Genomic DNA, 21,536 nt, shown 5'->3' on the forward strand with positions numbered 1-21,536 from the left:
AAGATGCAGAGAAGCTTGGCTGCATGCCTCCTTCGGGTCCAGCAAGTTAATGCTACCTTCTTAATAAGTAAGTCATACTTTCAAGCCGTAGTGCTAAGTGATCAGGAATGCTTTAAAAAGGCGGCACCAAGGACACGCTTTGCACAATCTAATTCTGCTAATTATGACTCTGTGCAGGCAGTTTCTTCAAGTAGAACCACTGCGGTCTTATCTTCCAAAAAATTTTGCATTTGTATTCTACCAAGCTGATCGCATGGCTTTACAGCAATCTATAGGTTATTTGAATTTCATAACCAGTTATAATTTTTCTCTGTGTATAATTAATATTGTAAAAATAAGTTTAATTACAGGACATGCAGCTGAACTTTCTTTACTGATAAATGTTAAAATGGATCCCATAAATATTTACAATTCAAAATATTCAGCTCAAAATATTCAAAATTTTATATGCTGTTGACAATTTAATATTATTTTTGTTGCTGATTTCATTCTGACGCTTATGGCACAATTTAGAAATTTTTATTCCCACATACTAGCTGTTGGATTCCAGGATGAATCTCACCTAAGATGCCATTTGTGATGACTTTACACATTCTCACTAAAATTTACAAGAACAGTCTTTAGGTATTCTGCTTTCTATCCACTCTCCCAAAATGTGTATGTTAAGTAACCTGGTAACTCTTAATTATACCATTGTTATGTGAGCGAGTGTGTGAGTATACATTATGCATTGATCATGGAGCGTTTGTTGCTGTCATTATAAGCTCTGGCTTACTGCAACACTATAAAGGTAAAAGAAGTCCAAACATAACAGACATACACTGAAATAATGTTTTAATTATTTCATGTGATTTTTATAGATTTTTGGACACCAAGTTAAAAAGTCCAACATTTAACACCATAAAACAATTTTTTTAGCTGTTAATTATACTTTATCTACAGTTTTCACACTATAATTAATATCGATCTTTTATTTTAATCATTTGAATGTAAAAAGTTATAATGTTACAATCTATGTTTAAAGCAAAACAGTTTTTTTTAACAGTAATTAACAACAATGAAGACTGTTGGTTTAAATGTGGGGACCTGAAAGTTCTGTGTATCTTACTGGGTCAGCTGTCACATCCTACTGGCAGCAAAGCTAAGAATTGAAATTGGGTTCAAATGGAATACCATGTTACAACTTGGTGCTAAAAACATCATCGGACCAAGGCTGGTGGATCCAGATCAGGTGTTGCTACCACTGCTTCTTATTAAGCTTGGTTAAATGAAATAATTTGCCAAAATCCATCAAAAGATAGGACCTTTTTCAGTATTTGTGCCGAAAATTTACACTTTTGTCTGAGGATACACTGACTTTTGTGAACCCGATATTAGAAAACTGATTTCTGATGCAAACATTTAAAGGTGCGACAAACAAACTGCAATAAGAGCCTTCAGAATCATTCAAAGAAGTAATTTCTGAGTTTGTAGGTAACAATAAAATTCTGAATTATAAAGAAATATAGAAAAATGTGTTTTTTAAGTTTAAGGAATTAGATTGAAACAACTTTTTTGGAATGGTATTTGGAATTTTTCCCTGAAAACCTTTGAGCTGTTAGTGAAGAGTAGGGTGAAAGATTCCATCAGGATATTAAAGACACAGAAGGAAGATACTGGGTACAATGGGATGTTAGTATAATGGCAGACTACTGCTGGATGATTCACAGGGATGCACCAGAAAAAAACAGAAGAAATAAAGTGCCACCGAATGAAGGAAGGAAGGAAGGAAGGAAAGATAGATAGATAGATAGATAGATAGATAGATAGATAGATAGATAGATAGATAGATAGATAGATAGATAGATAGATAGATAGATAGATAGATACTTTATTAATCCCCAAGGGGAAATTCACACAGTTTTGTCCAACAAAAAACTAAGAAGTGATAAAAAGTTATATTCAAGTCAATGAGTATGTATTGGTATCTTCTTTACATAAACTAAATCTTTTCATGTTGAATTAATTCAGAACAACATACATGAATAAATTGTGTAACTTTTTGATTTAAATCACTTTTCAATTTTGTACTTAAATGTAATGTGCTGGAAACATTCTATTTATATGTTTTATACTGTGTTCATGAATGCAAATAATTCACAATTAAAACAGTTTTTTGTGAGTTTACTTTTGCAGACCTGGGATAATTGGTTAAACCATTTTATTTTATTCTGTTATGCAATGTAGCTTTTCCTTAATATAATATTTTATAAGTGACAGAAAAAGATTTATACAGCAATTCCATGATAACTCTAGATTATCACAAAAATCATACCTTTCACAATACTGTCCTTCATAGCCTGGAGGGCAGGCAGTACAACGGAAATCAGAGAAGCCTTCCATGACACAGCTTGGACTAAAACTGTAACAGTAAATAAAAAAAGTAAAAATCCTAACATTTTTAAACACAAACAGGTGAGCAACTCAATCTCATGTGGCTGAATTCCAGCCAGAAAATAGATTCTTTAGAATGCTCATTTGTAAAACATACTTGTTGCTGGGAGTTGGAAGTGGACAGGCACAAGGCTTACAGTCATTGGGGGCTCCCCTCACTGCTCCATAGAAACCTGGAGCACACAGTTCACACCGGTCTCCTACTGTGTTGTGGAGGCAGTTCTAAAGAGAGACATTTAACACATGGCATAAGAAAAATGGACATTTATACATTTCATGTAATTAGGTTAATGTAAAAAGAAACACTAACAACTACATGAAAATTTATTGTCACACCCAACAGAAATGTAAGAAGAATAATGTAAAATCTCTCAGCTCTGTCTTTTGTCCTCTTCTCAACATGATTCTTGTTAGCTGCAACTTTATATACTATTTACTTTTGAATGACCTATTGGTGTTTGAAATTAAAATAAAACCGAAGCTCATTATTTTAACTTAATTCTTGGCCATGGTTTCAAAATCATTATAATGTTATTCTTGTCCATCTGTTAAGCATCTCTGTAATATTTCACTATTTTGGCTACATAAGCCCTCAATATCATGGGAATTTGAATTCTCAGAGTGCCCTGGGAAAGCAACATCATCACAGACTCCACTGTCATACTAACTTCAGGACGGCACTCTTCAGTGAAATGTTTCCTGAGTAGCTGAATTATCTGTCTTCAAATACATGTCCAGGGAGTATAAGGCTTTTGTTACACAGAGGTTTAACATCTATGAGGACCTTTAACTGACAATGTCAGTTGTACATTAACCAAATATGTGTATAATTTATATTTGAAACTATAGAAAATTAACTGACAAATACCTATACTTTTTATTATACTTATAAAAGAAATTAGTTATGGATTTAATTAGTCTCACCATAATTAGCAGGCAGAGAATGTGAGGATTTACAGTGTGTCTTAAAAAGTATGAGTTACAAAAGCTCTACTATCCAAATTTACTAATAGATTTTCACAAAATTGATGGCTATAAATCTCTTTCAAATCTAAACAAGTCTGAAAATTCAAGTTATTTGTGAGCATGATATTTTCATCACTAACATTTGATCAGTGACATTTATATTTTTTCATTCCATTCATGTTTCTATATATTCTTGTTATTTGGTTTCTGGAGGTTTCATTGATTGTGACGGGTGATGACACTAGTCAGATCATGAAGCCTGCCCTCCACAAACACAATATGTTTGGATGACTGACCTTCTTGCACCTAATAAAGAGATTCTGATAAAATATATCTTAACATTGAAAAGTATAATGTTATAATGATTACTAACATACAGGACATGTTTGTAATGTTGGTTTTTTGTTCTTTTAAACAACATCAAAAAACATTCCAAGAGCTACAGAACACTACATAAAAACGGAAACAGCAATAAGGCTGTAGTAGTAGTAGGAGGAGGTGGGACTCACTAGAGAGAGAAAGAATTCTTCTGCATAAATATACAGTTGGAGTAAGGAAATCATATAGAAAACAAAACACATTTTAGCAATAAATATGTATAATATACAGTAGCTAAAAATATTGATACTGTAAAATAACATATGAGAAAGTAGACACATGGGAAACAAAACAATCTAAAAAAATCACAGAACACAACCAACAACTAGACTAAATTTCTCTTTATCATTCAATAATTAAATATTAAAATTAAAATGTAAAAAAAAAAAAAAAATTGGTACAATACAAATCATGAGAACAAAACAAGAAACAAAAATTAGGAAGGTATAATAATAACTTCAAAAGGAAGACCATGGCCTAAGAAGACAGTAAACTTGAGGAAAACCCTAATTAAAAACAACCATAAAATCATTCCAAAGCAAAAATCTTTAAGACAAGAAAAGAACAAATAATTACCTAAAATCCAAAAAAATTAAAAATAAACTCAGACAAGTCACTCTTTTGTTAGCCCATACCCAATCAAAAATCAAAAAACAAATTCTCTAAACCAAGCCATAGAATTTTAAATACTGTGGACTTTACTCAAAATAGAGGGGGCCAAAGGTAATGTCACATTTAAGAACTGAGACCTGAAATATTTCTTTTATTTCCCTCAGGTGACTGCATCATCATTATTTGCAGCACCTGAGGGCTATAAACCCTGTCCAATTAGGCTCTAGACTAACAAAACAGTTAACTGTGATGGAAAAAATGCCACCCTGAAACAGCCATATATGGTTTATACTAATCAGTTTCATACATATGCAATTACAATGCTGCAGACCCTCATTTCTGATAGAGAACTTTCCCATAGGACACATCCAGTAGTGCGAGACAGAAATTCTTGCCTCTACGTTAGAGACATTCTAAGAACCTTTATTTGGTGTACTAAAGGTGGGGGTCAGTAAGAGTAGCAAATATATGAAATGGCAACAAGTCACTGCTGCTATAAATGCTGTGAGCTCCAGCTGCACCATACCTGAAAATACAAAAATATACATAAATAAATAAAAAAGGTCCACTCTCTGATGACAGAATGGATTGTTAGTCACTGGAAATGTGTGTGTATACACTTCTGGAATTACGTTTATCAGCCAATTCGAATTTTACAACAGTTTTAGATATCGCAGACACTGTACTGCCTGGAATCTTTTGTTTACTCGCATGACGCCAAAGGAAAGCAAAGAGGGGGAAACACGTCGGAGTTCTGTGCCGAACCCGACAGAGAAACAAAAAGCCTCTTCTGCCCAGCATCCTGCTCGCTAACGTTCAGTCTCTGGACAACAAATTAGACGAGCTGTGCGCACAGATAAAGCACCAAAAAGACATTATGAACTGCTGCGTTTTGGCATTCACAGAGATGTGGTTGAAGCCCCGCGTACCCGACTGTGCAGTCACACCACACGGGTTCACAGTTTATTGGGGAGACAGAACGAAGGACTCAGGCAAGTCAAGGAGAGGGGGACTGTGCTTTATGGTTAACTGTTCATGGGCTACGGATGTGTGTCTTAAAAACGCACTGCTTACCAGTTCTCGAGCTACTGACCATTAAAGTTAGACCCTTTTACCTCCTGAGGGAGTTCAGTTCAGTTCTCCTTTCAGTTGTTTACATCCCCCCACAAGCTAATAAAGCTTCAGCTATGGATGAACTGTATGATGTTATCAGTGGACTAAAGAACGCTAACCCAGAAGCAGCATTTATTGTGTTGGGACACTTTAACAGAGCAAACATGAAGAAAGTTCTCCCTAAATACTATAAGCACATCTCTCTCCCCACAAGAGGTGATCAGACACTGGATCATTGCTACACCTTATTCAAGGACTCCTACACACCCCTCCCCTGACCAGTTTTTGGAAAAGCAGACCATTGCTCTATATTGCTGCTACCCGCATATAAACAAAGACTTAAACAGGAAAAAACGGTTTACAGGGACATCTACAAATGGGACAATGCGGCTGAGGGAGTCTTACAGGACTGCTTTGAAACAAATGATTGGCAGATGTTTGAGGATACAGCTGATGGCAACATCAATTAATTCACAGACTCTGTCACAGGATATATCAGCAAGTGCATTGATGATGTTGTCACTAAAACCACCGTTTGCATTTATCCTAACCAGAAACACTGGGTAAATGGGGAGATTCGGGCTAAGCTCAAGGCGCGGACCTTTGCCTTTGGCTCAGGGGACTCTGATGCATACAAAGCAGCCAGATACAACCTCCGGAAGTCCATCAAGAAGGCCAAACAGGACTACTGGGACAAAGTGGAGTCAAGCTACCACAGCTCTGACACCAAGCACCTGTGGAATGGACTGTGCTGCATCACTGACTATAAAAAGAAAAACACAGTCAGTGTTCAGCCCACTCCATCTCTTGCAGACGAGCTCAACACCTGTTATGCTCGTTTTGATGCAGCCGACAAAGAACAGGTGCTATATCCTCAAGGAGGCAGTGAGTCTGTCACTCTGATCCTTGAAATGTCTGATGTGAGAAGGTCCTTCAAAAAGGTCAATCCTCGCAAAGCTCCGTGACCAGATGGCATCCCAGACCGTGCCCTCAGGGCGTGTGCTGACCAGCTAGCAGGTGTGTTCACCAACATCTTCAATCTCTCTCTGAGGCAGTCGGTGGTCCCTACTTCCTTCATGCATCCACCATCATTCCTGTCCCAAAGAAACCAGTGGTCTCCTGTCTGAATGACTATCACCCGGTTGCACTGACATCAGTCATTAAGAAGTGCTTCGAGCGACTGGTCAAAGGTCACATCTGCTCCTCCCTCCCCGACACACTGGATCCTCTCCAATTTGCTAGAGCAAACAGATCTACAGAGGATGCCATTGCGCTAACAATAAACACTGCCCTCACCCACCTGAAAAGAGGAAATACATATGTAAGAATGCTGTTCATAGATTACAGCTCTGCATTCAACACCATCATCCCCTCAAAACTTGTCTTGAAGTTTGATGATTTTGGGTTCGGGGACGACCATCTGCAGATGGATTTTCTCTTTCTTCACAAACAGGCCTCAAGTGGTGAGAATCACCAAACACATATCCTCATCACTCATTTTAAACATAGGAGCACCGCAGGGCTGTGTGCTTAGCCCCCTCTTGTATTACTTGTTCATCCACGACTGTGTTGCAAAACATGGCACAAACACCATCATCAAGTTTGCAGACGACACAATCAACATAGGCCTTATCACTGACAATGATGAGACGGCCTACAGAGAGGAAGTGTTGGCACTGAGTAATTGGTGCCTGGATAACAACTTGTCTCTTAATGTCAGCAAAACCAAGGAGATGATCGTGGACTATCGGAAACAGCAAGGCGTGGAACACCAGGCCATCTACATCAGCGGCATAGAAGTTGAAAAGGTTAACAGCTTCAAGTTCCTCGGAGTAAACATCACCGAGGATCTCTCGTGGACCCTTCACATAGACACGGTGGTCAGGAAAGCTCGCCAGCGGCTCTACTTCCTGAGGAGGCTAAGGAAGTTTGGCATGAATGCCAACATCACCTCAAACTTTTATAGGAGTGTGGTCGAGAGTCTGCTGACGGGCTGCATTACCGTCTGGTATGGGAGCTGCTCTGCCAGCAGCCGGAAATCACTACTCACTGCTCATTCAACTCATATTGCTCTATAACTTCTTTTAAAACGTACACATTTTATTTTATATCGCTAGTCTATTTTTAACTTGTACATTTTTAAATTATTTTTAGCTTTATTGGAACTAGGCTGAGTGACTTGTTTTTCTCATCATACACATTTCATTGTAATGTTGACCCTATGTTAACCTATATATGACAAATAAATAAACCTGAAACCTGACCCTATTGCAATATGAGAGCATAAAAGTGCTCTGATTAAAATTGGACACTGCTGCAAATTGCCTTTTTGTTGGAAACATGTTATGTTATACTAGGGGGTTCCCCCCTGCTCGCTTTGCTTGCCAGACACTTTGCGTCTCTGCTGCTTGCGTTGTGAAGATGGGGGCTAAACACACCCCAAGGAGACAAGGTCGTTCCTCCGAAATCCCCTCTCAAACAGTTATACAATGGGAAACAAATACAGGTTTTTATTTTTTTACCTCCTCTTTGCTCTATCAGCTGCTGGATTGCTGCTGCTCTCATGCCATGTGATCTGAATCTTGCGCAGATTACTGCGAATAAAGCACCTGAAGACGTTTGTCTACCACCCTCAAACAGACGGGCTGGTGGAGCGTTTTAATCAGACGCTTAAACAGATGCTCCGCAAGGTAGTCAACGCCGATGGCAGGAATTGGGACCAGCTCCTACCGCTCGTGCTTTTTGCTTACCGGGAAGTGCCCCAGGCCTCTAGGGGCTTGTCCCCTTTTGAATTATTGTATGGGCGACAACCCTGACAACTATTATACAATTATAATATATATATATAGATATATATATATGTATATCTATATATATATCTATATCTATCTATATATATATCTAGGTATATGTATAGTAAAATACCCGCACTTGGCAGCGGTAGAAGTAAAAGAAGTAAAAGAAAACATTTTAATAATAACGTAACATGATTGACAATGTAATTGTTTTGTCATTGTCTTGAGTGTTGCTGGCATATATATATATATATATATATATATATATATATATATATATATATATATATATATATATATATATATATATATATATATATATACACACATACATGTGTACAAATATACACACACACATATACTATGGGGTGCCAAACAGGCAAATACATTTTCTGAATACAGTATATAATATAGAATATATAAAGTCAATTAGAATATATAAAGTCATTTCTGAATATATAAAGTCAAAACTTGAATATATAAAGTCAGTGCTGGAATATATAAAGTCAAAACCTGAATATATAAAGTCAGCATCGGAATTTATAAAGTCATTCCTGATTATATAAAGTCAAAGTCAAAATATATTGATTGAAATGACTCTGAACTGAACAAAGTTAACAAAAACGTATTCAGAAAAATAAATTCAAAAAACACTGTTCGGTTAATGTTTAGAAAATGATGCATGTGCCCTGCCCAGGATTGGTTCCTGCCTTGCGCGCAGTGTTGGCTGGGATTTGCTCCAGCAGACCCCCGTGCCCCTGTGGTCGGATTCAACGGGTTGGGAAATGGATGGATATTCCAGCGCTGACTTTGTATATTCCGACGCTGACTTTATATATTCAAGTTTTGACTTTATATATACCGACGCTGACTTTATATATTCAAGTTTTGACTTTATTTATTCCAACAGTGACTTTATATAATCAAGTTTTGACTTTATATAGTTAAATTTAGTCATCATTGCATAACTTTTTCTTTACCATAGAAATTTAAAGACTAAATTCAACTTCCATTCCTAACAAAGATATTTCTGGCGACTAAGTTTGATGAAATGCATTATTTTTGCAACGCGTTATGGAGCACATGCATCAAAGCTTCTCAGCTGTGCTTGTGCTAAGAAAAGGAAACATTTTAAAAATAACGTAACACGATTGTCAATGTAACCTTTTGTAAGTAGTGCCTGGAGGATTCAGTGTGGAGAAACACTAGAGACAGCGTGTGTATTAACTTTTCTGTGAGTATTTGGTGGCAGTGTGACGAAGTTGCTTCGGAAGACGGTGTTAGCCGCGGAACTCAGCTCTGAGCGAAATGATATGAATGGGAGGGGAGATGATGACGCCACTCCTCCACCCGCCTTAACTGTCAATCCCCCCACAAACACAGTCTCTCGGAATTTGCATAAGCACAGTCTTTCACCTGCAATTTTAACTTAGTTACAAAGTGATCAAAACTGTCGTTTATACCCTGCATCCTGTCATTAAACTTGTATCCCGCATTAGCCGTGGGCATGACAAACGCCAGCGACAGCCTGTCTATGAACTTAATTTAAACTTTAGGTTTACACCATGCTTTGTTTCCGAAGTAGCTGCAGGCATGAATATGCTTGTACAGTATGTGTCACTCGCTTGCTTCTTATTGTTTCGCTGCCTTCTCAATTGTATAATGCATGTTTTCTTCAGCGCTTTTTGGAGCTCTTCCTGGTTTTCTACGTAATGCATTGACAGTCAGTTCACGTGATTACGTGGGAGACGTGATGATGTCACACGAAACTCCGCCCCCCAAGGCCATTGAGCTCAACTCCGATACATTATATGGAGAAAAATAGGTTCCAGTTATGACCATTACGCGTAGAATTTCGAAATGAAACCTGCCCAACTTTTGTAAGTAAACTGTAAGGAATGGGCATGCCAAATTTCAGCCTTCCACCCACACGGGAAGTTGGAGAATTAGTGATGAGTCAGTGAGTGAGTGAGTCAGTCAGTGAGGGCTTTGCCTTTTATTAGTATAGATAGAGTGGATGTGTATGCACCCATGCCATATGAAAACTTGATGTCGCACTTTGTCAGTCTGTTAAAGGCTTCCAGAACAGCAGGCAGGACATAATGAATCTTTGTTGAGATATTGCTGACCTGTTGGCTGAGGAGTGACAACTAGTAGTCTAAACTGATGAAAAAAAAAAGGTCTTCAGCACAAATATACAATATTGATCCTTTTACAAAGGGACTAAAACACAGTCTGTGCATCATATTCACTACATTTGAGTTTAATATGTTAGTCACGTGAATGCACATTATGATACAACTCTGTGATATGAATTATTATGTGAGCAAATCACCATTTAGTTGGCTTGCTTGCATTTCCCTACTTGATCATGGGTGCTGCCATTTCCTAGTTTCTCTGTGCTGCAATGAATAAAGGCACAGTCCCCATCAAGTTTTCTTTTATAAATGCTGACGTTTGTGTGGGAAAAAGCTTATGCACATTTCAAGCTTCATTTCGTTAGTACACAAGCCTTATAAATGAGGCCCCTGGAGAGTAGGGGGCTAAAGACTACCCCAGCAGCACTGGGCATAAGGCAGGAAACAGCCCTGAATAGAGCACCAGTTCATCACAGGGCCAATTTAGAGTTTTAAATTAACCTAACATGCATCATTTGGAGAAGTGGGAGGAAAACCACTTGACATGGACGAATGCCCAGGTAAACACAGGGAGAACGATCTTTTATTTTATTTGGCATACTAAAACTGTTCACCATGAAAAATACGTCAATATAGTAATTGATCATTTAGTTAACCATACCTATAGTGCAGACAATGAAATAATGACTTACTGTACTATAAAAGGCAATTAGATGAGAAACAAAATGCATCACCCTTACAAGTTAGGGCTTAGATTTTGCAATTTGTACTCAAACTACCTGGTTATTTTATCAATGATTAGGTGAACTTTCTTTCTTCTCAGGTTGCAAGGTAGGCTGTTCTTTTTAATTTAGCTTAAAGGTTTACGTCTGCTGATCACCAATACAATTAAGTTTCAGCTTTTTTAATGCAGCAATTTCCCATTGCATTACAATTTTATTTTAAATATGGATTCCTGTGAGTTTTTCTTCTGTCTCTGAAGGCAAAACAGTACACGGTCAAATTTGATTTAACTTACTAAAATATGTTTTGTTCTTTAAGTTTTTGAATTCATATAAAAAAGTAAAAAGTAAAGTGACCTTGACTGCTAAAACTATAATGGTGGTCATAACTTTGACATTCACAAACTTGTACAGATTGTTTAACAGTGCAAAGTGTGTAATTTACTTCTAATTTTAATTCTAGAAAATGGGAAAAACTGTAGCTCTAACAGTAATTTAGGATGACAGAGTGGGTGTGACTAGTTCTTTAGACTTCAGGAAGGTAGAGAATATTGGCTTTGATGTAATAGCTACACCATATCCTTAGCCTCATTTACTGAACATATGGCCTCCCCTTACTCTGACACCTTAGAAGCATCTCTCAATATGCATAAGCAACAAAATACAATACAATTGAATACGTTGAGTGGATCAATTGAAGGGCAGAATGCTATACGTGCAGGGAGAGTCCAGTTATTCAGAAGTGCCAGAGGTCACAAAGAAAGAACACTAGCATCATGTCTCATTTTCAAATACAAGGCCACCCTTAATTCCAAATGTAATTCAAGCGTTAGGATGAAAAGGACTGTGGAATGGGGGTTAAAACCACTTCAAGGCAACACATTAAACAAGCGTAGGATGAATTGTAGAGTGGGGCAAGATCTCAACTGCTGTAAGAAGGCAAGAGGGAGAAAGACAGAAGACATATGAAGTGAGTTTGATGGTAATTGTGATTACTTTAAGGGAGATGTATTGGGTTTGGGTTAGACAGGGTTCAATACCAGCATAGCTAGACCCAGGGGCTGCATTTTTTGTTATACCGCTTCAGTTTATTTGATATGTATGTTTCTTCTTTTGTCTGTCCCTTTGTTGAATTTAGCTGCTTATTAAAAACTCTTTTTTTTGTATAGTTTGACCTGTTTGGCTTTACTCTGACTAAGAAAATCGTTACACTATCACTTCCTTTTTGTGAGAAGACTATTGTAAAGATTCAGATGGGAGAAGTGTTAGTTAAAAGCACACCAGGAGACATGAGTGAGTGTTGTTTCTCTACGCACATTACTTTACCTGACATATTGATGTTTCCGGATCACAGATTTCACTGTGTCCATTGCACTGACACCTGACACAGCTCCCAATACTAGATACTGCTCCTTGTGTTCTTGAAGAAAGTCTGTAGAATCCTGCAGCACATTCCTAAAACACAGAACATACAAGTTTATTTGTATTCATTTATTTATTTATATTTTGTAAAAACATGCACTACGGATTTGATAATGTTTTGAAAATAAAAGTCTGTATGCATATTAATCAGTTAAGAGTGAGAACTATGGCAGTTATATCAGATATAAAACATATGAACTATAATTATTGTTTTGTACAGTATATACTATAAGTGCTGTGAAAAAGTATGGCTAACTTATAATGAAATAAGGCTTGAGTGACAAAAAATAACATCTGGAGCATAAACTGTGACTATCAGATGACTACTCCACAAACAGCATTCCCAAAGGGAAGCAGCAATTTAAGCTAGTGCAGAAAGTATAAATTCATTCCAAATGATGAAAGTCCAAGCACAAATCTTTCACCTCCTGTTGACTTAAAAAATGGAAAACAAAATCGATCCAGTAACCAAGTATTTGATCAGCTTAAAATAACAGTAATAAGTATTGAATTTGCCTTAATAAGAAAGCCAAAAGAACAATATTGATAATGAAAATCACAACAATGATAAAAAAATTAAACACATTACTATGCTATATACTGCAAACGGACAGTAAGTTTTGAAGGCTATTTTGTGCATAGTTAATATGTTGACAGATCTGAGGATTTTTTAGCAATAAAAATATAGCCAAGTGCTTCTTCCTCTACCTTTCTATAGTTCAGGATTCACTATAATGATGTACTCACTCATGGCTGAAGGGATAGCATTTGCCCTGGACTTTACCCTGCTGTATATTCTAATCAATGGTGAAAGAGATCTCAAAAATACACAATGCACAATCTTGGATCCCTACTATTACTATATGCAACTGTTCCACCATTGATATTTCAACTTTCCTTAACAATCTTATAAGACCAGTGGTTCAAGGTCTCCCGTCATACTTAAATTACTAACCGTACTCCCAATTTTTTGACAACAATAAATTTCATTGCTTTATGTTTACTATGGGCTTCAGCTGTCTATATACAGTCATTCCTCATGATGAAGGTCTAACCCTAACCCTCAATGCTTTCTCTTTTGAGAACTTTTTTCTCCAATGGCAGCTTTTTGTCACCTATTCCTACTTTATCTTCTTTCATCTACCCTGGGTTTGTTCTCTTGTATATCTGTTACCTGATCTTTCTTTTCTTTTGCACAACTGATGAAGGCAATACATCTGAAATGTCTTTAACTTCCCTTTCTGTGTGGAAATAACCTTGCATTTTTTTACTTTGCAGAAGAACTCTGATACGGCCCTAAACTAACTCCATTGTATATTCTAATGTTATTCAAAAATTTCCTGAAAGTTCTAACACCTCACTACCTCTGTATCACTGCTTAAGCCCACAAATACTTAAGAGATTTGACCACATCAGTCATTGTGTCCCCAGTCTGAAAGAATATTTTTGGAAAGTTTTCAAATGTGTCATTTTTTCTTAATCACCAACCTATGCCTTCTGCATTAGCATCATGTTATCTTCAACTCATGCAGCATGTTACCTGAGATTGTAAAACTGGCAGTAAATGGACTTTGAGACAAACATGACTGTGTAGTCCATTAAAACAAATGGGTCTGCATACATTAATGAGTTGAGATGCCTTTCTTTTCAGCCCATAAAGCAGTTATCTAATGTGCCTGAAATATGCCCATTAAAACCAGGATGCTAAGTATCAAAATAAATGAAACACTGGAAGAGGATTCTTGACAGTTTGTTGGTAGAGTTTATTCATTCTTTAGTGAAGTTAGCTCATGTTTTGTAATATAATGATGGTGATACCAAAATAATAAAGTGCTGCTGGTGTAAACATGTAAAAAAATATTTTAAAGAGAATTCATCACTGGGAAAAAGACCTTACAATGCATTATTTACAAATTTTAAAAAGTTTTGCCAGAATATGCTCAGAAAGAAAAAATACTTATGTAATTCTATTAGATATAATTTTATCGGATCTATGATAGTGCTATGAAAATATACTACTCAAAAAAATTAAAGGAACATTTTGAAAACACATCAGATCTCAATGGGAAAAAAAATCATGCTGGTTATCCATATTGATATGGACTGAGTAATGTATCAGAAATGAAATCAAAGTGAAAAAATGATGCGGCAGGCTAGTCTATTTCCCCAAAATTTCATTGCAGTAACTCAAAATCATACTCAGTAGTTTGTATGGCCCCCACGTGCTTGTATGCATGCCTCACAACATCAGGGCATGCTCCTAATGAGACGACAGGGAATGGTGTCCTGGGGGATCTCCTCCCAGATCTGGACCAAGGCATCACTGAGTTCCTGGACAGTCTGGCGGCGTCAGATGGACCGAAACATAATGTCCCAGAGGTGTTCTATTTGATTTAGGTCAGGCGAGCATGGGGGTAGTCAATGGTATCAATTCCTTCATCCTCCAGGAAATGCCTGCATACTCTCGCCACATGAGGCCAGGCATTGTCATGCACCAGGAGAAACCCAGGACCGACTGCATCAGCATAGTGTCTGGCAGTGGGTCCAAAGATACCTAATGGCAGTCAAGATGCCATTGTCTAGCTATAGAAGTCTTTGTGCTCCTCCATGGGTACGCCTCCACAAACCATCACTGACCCACTACCAAACCAGTCATGCTGAATGATGTTACAGGCAGCATAACATTCTCCACGGCTTCTCCAGACCCTTTCATGTCTGTCACATTTGCTCAGGTTGAACCTGATCTCATCTGGGAAAAGCACAGGGCACCAATGGTGAACCTACAAATTCTGGTATTCAATGGCAAATGCCAATCAAGCTCCATGGTGCAAGGCAGTGAGCACAGGGCTCACTAGAGGATGTCAGGCCCTCAGGCCACCCTCATAAAGTCTGTTTCTGATTGTCTGGTCAGAGACATTCATACCAGTAGCCTGCTGGAGGTCATTTTGTAGGGCTGTGGCAGTGCTCATCCTGTTCCTCCTTGCCCAAAGGAGCAGATACCGGTCCTGCTGGTTAAGGACCTTCTATGGCCCTGTCCAGCTCTCCTAGAGTAATCTCCTCCATGCCTTTGACACTGTGCTGGGATACACAGCAAACCTTCTGTCAATGGCACGTATTGATGTGCCATCCTGGGGAAGTTGGACTTCCTGGGAAACCACTGTTGGGTCCTCATATCGCCTCATGCTACCAGTAGTGACACTGATCGTAGTCAAATGCAAAACTAGTGAAAAAACAGTCAGAAAAGATGAGGAAGTAAAAATGTCAGTAGCCTCCACCTGTTAAACTTTCTGACAATTTGGTGTTGGATTTTATAACAGTCTTGGGCAAAGGCAGCTAGATGGGGACCTAAACCATGTCTTAAAAATTGTTGAAATACTGATAAAACTGACCCAGCAAAATCCTGAAAAATGTGTTCTAAGACAGCAGTGGAAATTCAGAGAAAGTGCATTCAAGACGTAAGACAGAAAGTATGTCTTCAGTGTCCTAGGATTACAGAGCAAACTATCAAATTGTGAATCAGAGACTCTGACAGCTTCTAAAAACACCTGTAAGAGGTACTGGGACAACATAGCTATTTGCTTATTAGAGTAAAAGGTTTATTCTTATTTGTGTGTTCTGATTCTTCTCTGGCGGTTGACCTGACCACTTTCTATGCACGGTTTGAAACTGAAAGAGCTAGAGCATTAACTTGCTGTTTAGCAAATATAACCAGTACTAGTGCCGCTCAGAACAACAGAGATGTGATCTCTGTTTCAGAGCATTATGTCCTTTGTGCTCTGAGGCATGGGAAGTGAAAAAAAAGCATCAGGTACAAATGGAATCTCTGAGCACATTCTTATATTATGTGGCAATCAACAAGCTGGAGTGTTTACATCCATCCTCAGTGACTCTTTAGCCCAGTCTGCGGTTCCTACCTGATTTAAAAAATATGTTATTGCACCCATACCATAGAACAACAAATTCATGTGTCTTAATAATTACCACTCTGTAGCACTCACATCACTTGTCATAAAGTGCTTTGACAGGATTATTATAGGCCCCATCTGCTCCTTCCTTGTACTCCAGTTTGCATACAGTACAAACAGGTCTACAGATGGCACCATCTGACATATGCTGCACACCTCTTTGTCCCATGTAGACAGCAAAAAGGGGAATTATGGAAGATTGTTGCTTATAGACTGCAGCCAAGCCTTTAACACCATTGTCCCCCACTTATTGGCCTCAAAGCTTAAAGACCTGGGACTGATAAAGTGCTTGATTTTCAGACAGGCAGGCCTCAGGTTGTGAGAGCAGCCATCTACTTTTCCAACACTATCACTGACAACACAAGAGTTCTACAAGGCTATGTATTGAGTCCTCTGCTGTACTCCCTTTACACACACAATTATGTGGCCGAGCACAGCTCCAACACCACTGTTAAATTTGCTGATGACACAGTGGTTTTAAGCCTCATTTCCAACAATGACGAGGAGGCCTATCTGAACGAGGTAGAGAACCTGGCAGCATGGTGTCAGGCTCATAACCTCTCACTGAATGTCAGCAAGACCAAGGAGCTGGTTGTGGATTTCATGCAGAAGCAGCAGGAGATCTACAGCCCCATCAGTATAAATGGAATTCCTGTTGAGACAGTGAGCGGCTTCTGATGTGCACATCACTGAGGACCTGACCTGGACCCAACACACACAAACTCAGGTCAGGAATTTAAGATAGCACCTTTATCACCTGAAAGCAGCTGAGGATATTCAAGGTATCCCCACCTATAATGAATACTTTTTACACAGGCACCAGAGAGAGCATCCTAACACAGAGCTGCACATCATGGTTTGGGAATTGCTCGGTCCAAGATTGACAAAGCCCTACAGAGAGTGGTGCATTCAGCAGAACGCATCTTAAGGTCAGCACTGCAAGATGTCTACATCAAGCGCTGCATGAACAGGGCAATTAAAATAATTATGGACTTTACCCACCCCAGCAACAGACTCTTCAGCCTGCTCAACTCAGGCAAGCGGCTGCACAGTCTAATGGCAAAGACCAAGAGACTCAAGAGGAGCTTTTAGGCTGTAAGGGTTGACAAGCCAATAAACACTCGAACCAAAACTCATGGCACACTCACTGTAACTTACTGCACAGTAACTTTATGCTTTATACTGTTTCAGATTTTAACTTTATTTTAATTTAGCTTAATTTAATTTAGTTAATTTTATTTAATTTAGTTGTCATCTTTTTCTTAATTTTATTATTTATGCTATAGTGTGTTTGTTTTTGTTTTGCACAATCTTGGAGTAGTCCATCTTTTCATTTCGCTGCATGTTGTACCTCTATAACTGTGTGTGATGAATAAACTCTTGAATGTTGAATCAAAAATGAGACATTCAATAAAAAAGGCCAGGCCTCTAAAATAAATGGGGTTTAATTAATTATTTTTTATCCAGCAGGTAACTAGTTAATAAACCTGGCTAATATTATGAAAAGAAAGTAAAAAAATTCTTTAAAAGAATGGAAATCCTTTATTTGTATTGGGCCAGTTAAAAACTACAACATTTTTATTTCTATAGCACATTTTCATACAAGGAATGTAGCTCAGTGCTTAAAAAAGGATTTACGAGAGAAAAATCAACAAGTTAGAAACAATTATATATAGCTAAATAAATGATATATAAAAATGATTTATAAAGAATCAATATGCACTAGCGTAACACATTAATAATATTTATCCAATCTTATCTAATAGTTAAAAGAATAGGTTTAATCAGCTAGTGAGTGTCGACTGATTAGGTTATTTGAGAATGTAAATGAGCATAGATGTATTTCACTTTATTTAGACTTCTTAATTTTGCATTTGTTATTTTTTTGGTTCTGTAGCTCAGGTCTAACTCCTCAGCATCATGATGAGCACTAACCAAGGCTCCTTACATATGCAGTACACAACATTTTAAACAGAGATATTTATAACAGGATCACTGGCAGGACAAGTGACTTGCACAGGGTCAATTAGTGAGTCAAGTGTAGAGTCTGAACTTGCAAATTTATAATCGTCACTTCAGGTCTAATAATTACTCCCTCTGAAAAATTGCACAGTTTATTCTCTTCAGGTTAGAGGAGTGTAACATTAGTACAAAAAAGGGGTTACTTTTGTCCTAAATTAAACCACATGGAGCAACTAGACTGCAATGAATATATTGTATTGCTATTTTCCTCGTGTGTTCAGAAGCCCGTTCAGATGAGGTGAGGTGATGTGGAAGTTAGTATATTTAATATGCTACCTCACAGGAGAGTCCTGAATATCCTGGGGGACAGTCACATTGCTCAATCTGATAAGCATGTTCACTCTCCCTCAAGCTTTTGCCTTCTTCTGCCACCTCCATTGAGATTTCTGAGATTCTGAGTGCAGAAAACAATTAAAAACATAAAGATGTCATTGTTAAAATGTATTAATTTATTAATAAGGAAAATGTAACAAAGTGACCATCCACTTACTGTCATTTCTGCTTAAGCCAGAGCCCTCCCAGAAACACAATGGCACTAAGCTATAATGAGCTGCATCATACATTTTTAGAAATTACCATCTTTTAATGAGTCTCTTTTAAATTATAGGCCAATTTCTACAAGCTACCTTGTAAAAGTTTACTTTGTAAATTTTGAGACTTATCATTGTCAAAACATTGTTAATTCATGGTTGTAGGTGATGGTGAGGGGTGTCACCTTTCCCAGCACCATCTGGCACAAGCCTGAAACTAGCCTTGGATGGGGCACCAGTTAGGCCCCACACATGCACAAACTCACCCCCACACACCTGCTGTGTCAATTCATACATGCACATCTTTGGGGATGTGGGCGAAAAAACAATGGAAAATACATTCAGAAATTTACAGAATAAGGTGCATGCAATATAGAAAACTACCAGGCATGGCCAGGGTATTTGGCCAATGAGATAGCAGCTCTATTCAATGTGATTTGGTGTTATTATTGTTAAGTAAGCTAAGTGTTGCCATCACTGTAACATTTATTACCTGGTTTGTCTCATTAGGTTTCCATAAGAAGCCTTAATCAAGATATACTCAATATTATACAGAACATTCATAAAATCCTCTCTTGTTAAGGGGCTGCCATCGTGAAGAAATTTCCAGTTGTGCTAAAAAATAAAAAAGGCATATTGTGCATTAGGCAAGCCAATAAAACACAGATTTGTTCAGCATTTGAAACTGCCTGTTTTATTTACCTCAGTCATTTCTATTTCATGCCTGGTTAGCTGGCCAATCTGGAGTCCAGGCATATGGCGCATGATTGTTTTATCTTTGGCCGGGCCGCCTTTTATTATGACCTGTGGCTCATAATGAGAATGTCCTATTTCATCCCTCGCCTCAAAATAAATTGCATATTTCAGTTTACCACCATAGGCTGTTATCTGTTGAACAAAATAATAAAATTCAGATTTTACAAGCAATTATGTCAAACAAATCACTATCTCAAATCACAGGCTTTGAACATTTTCATTATCTCAAGCAGGCTACATCTATTTAAATATACTATTACAAAATTCATTTCTTCCTTAACAAGCTGATATTGCTAAAAAATACCTTCTGAATAAAGTAACATCTTGATTGACACTTGATAGTGTTTGTTAAATGGTAGCATGTATTTTTTTTTAAAGTAAACTTAAATAGTGCAGATTTTAAAGAAGATATACACACACACACATATATGTATATATATATATATATATATTAAACATTACTTTGTCATAATTAAAAACAAAATCCTGACAACTGAATGAACACAAAATAGAAATTTTACCATGCGGCCCTGAAACTGCTCTGGCAGATTCCAATAAAAAGGCTCTGACAAGAGGTCCTGGGTAACAGAATCTATGTTAGCAACTATTTCAGGATACAGGAATGAAATGCCATTTGTGGTCCGTCTTTGATTTGCCTTATCCACCAGAGGCAGCACCATCTGGTCAGGTCTGAGTGTCAGCTACAAATGACAGAATATAAAATGGTTATCAAAAGAATCATTTATTAAAAATTGCCCATTCTAGAAACATAGAAGGCTTTCATTTGCTGGCAAATAATTATTTCACAAGGCAGTCTAACATGAAACTAAACAAAAAGGTATTGCAGCTTTCTGTTCAGTTTGCTGGCACTAAATTTAATCCAATATAGTAAATTAGAGCAACATTGAAAAAATAAAGACACAAGCTGAAAAACTTCATACTTTCATTAATTTAAAAACATAGCTATTTTATAACATGAAGTAATTGTTAGTAAAACAATATTCGATTATTGAATCAAAAATTTGACACTCAGCGTAACATTTTTCAATGTTCATCAGGAAGGTCACTGTATGTAGCGTTTACCTGAACTGACAGAGAAGATTATATTACTCACCCACATACGGATTAGTCCCTTTGCCTCGGTGCAGGTGGCTGTAATGCCAAAACAGTAGCAGTTGCTGCATCCCAAGGGATTATTTGCACTTAGTCCAAAGGTGCCTGGCTTACACCTATCACAATGCTCACCCTCTACATTTGGCTATAAGAGAAAACATAAGATTTATGTTTACTCTGAAAAAAGGAAAGCTGATTCAGTTAAGTAAGTTACTACATTAGAACCATTTGAGAAAGATGGAAAATTGATGAACACTGGAGGCTTTCTCCCATGGTAGGACAATGGAACAATGGGCTTCATTACATCTTACTATGCACTCAAGATGCACTTTTGACCTTGGAAAATCACAATGTACAATGCTAAAAAAATGGGAACAGATTCATGATCCAAAATGCATATTTTAAATATTGCAGTTTATAAGAATATACTTTACTGTACAATAATGATTTACTTTATGAAGTAGAAGTACATAATAAACAAGAATATTTGAAATGTTAAAATATGTGCTTCAATTGATATGTTTAAGGTCTAAATATTCTTTCTCGTAACAGAGATTTGTCATTTTTTTAC

General features: G+C 37.4%; 1 protein-coding gene across 8 annotated transcripts in view; it reads right to left on the bottom strand.

Moving 5' to 3' along the window:
- Positions 1 to 21,536, bottom strand: part of lama2 (laminin, alpha 2) — an 852,572-nt gene that overhangs the window by 228,827 nt on the left and 602,209 nt on the right. For all 8 annotated transcript variants that reach the window (XM_039747473.1, XM_039747472.1, XM_039747479.1 and 5 more), the window contains 8 exons: positions 20,967 to 21,110; positions 20,374 to 20,553; positions 19,799 to 19,984; positions 19,590 to 19,711; positions 18,843 to 18,960; positions 12,484 to 12,612; positions 2,531 to 2,655; positions 2,315 to 2,401 (listed from right to left, as the gene is read on the bottom strand). In XM_039747473.1, coding sequence (XP_039603407.1) covers positions 2,315 to 2,401; positions 2,531 to 2,655; positions 12,484 to 12,612; positions 18,843 to 18,960; positions 19,590 to 19,711; positions 19,799 to 19,984; positions 20,374 to 20,553; positions 20,967 to 21,110 — 1,091 coding nt within the window. The remainder of the gene's footprint in view (positions 1 to 2,314; positions 2,402 to 2,530; positions 2,656 to 12,483; positions 12,613 to 18,842; positions 18,961 to 19,589; positions 19,712 to 19,798; positions 19,985 to 20,373; positions 20,554 to 20,966; positions 21,111 to 21,536) is intronic.

The sequence above is a fragment of the Polypterus senegalus genome, chromosome 3, assembly GCF_016835505.1.
Source record: "Polypterus senegalus isolate Bchr_013 chromosome 3, ASM1683550v1, whole genome shotgun sequence".
Taxonomy (NCBI): Eukaryota; Metazoa; Chordata; class Cladistia; order Polypteriformes; family Polypteridae; genus Polypterus; species Polypterus senegalus.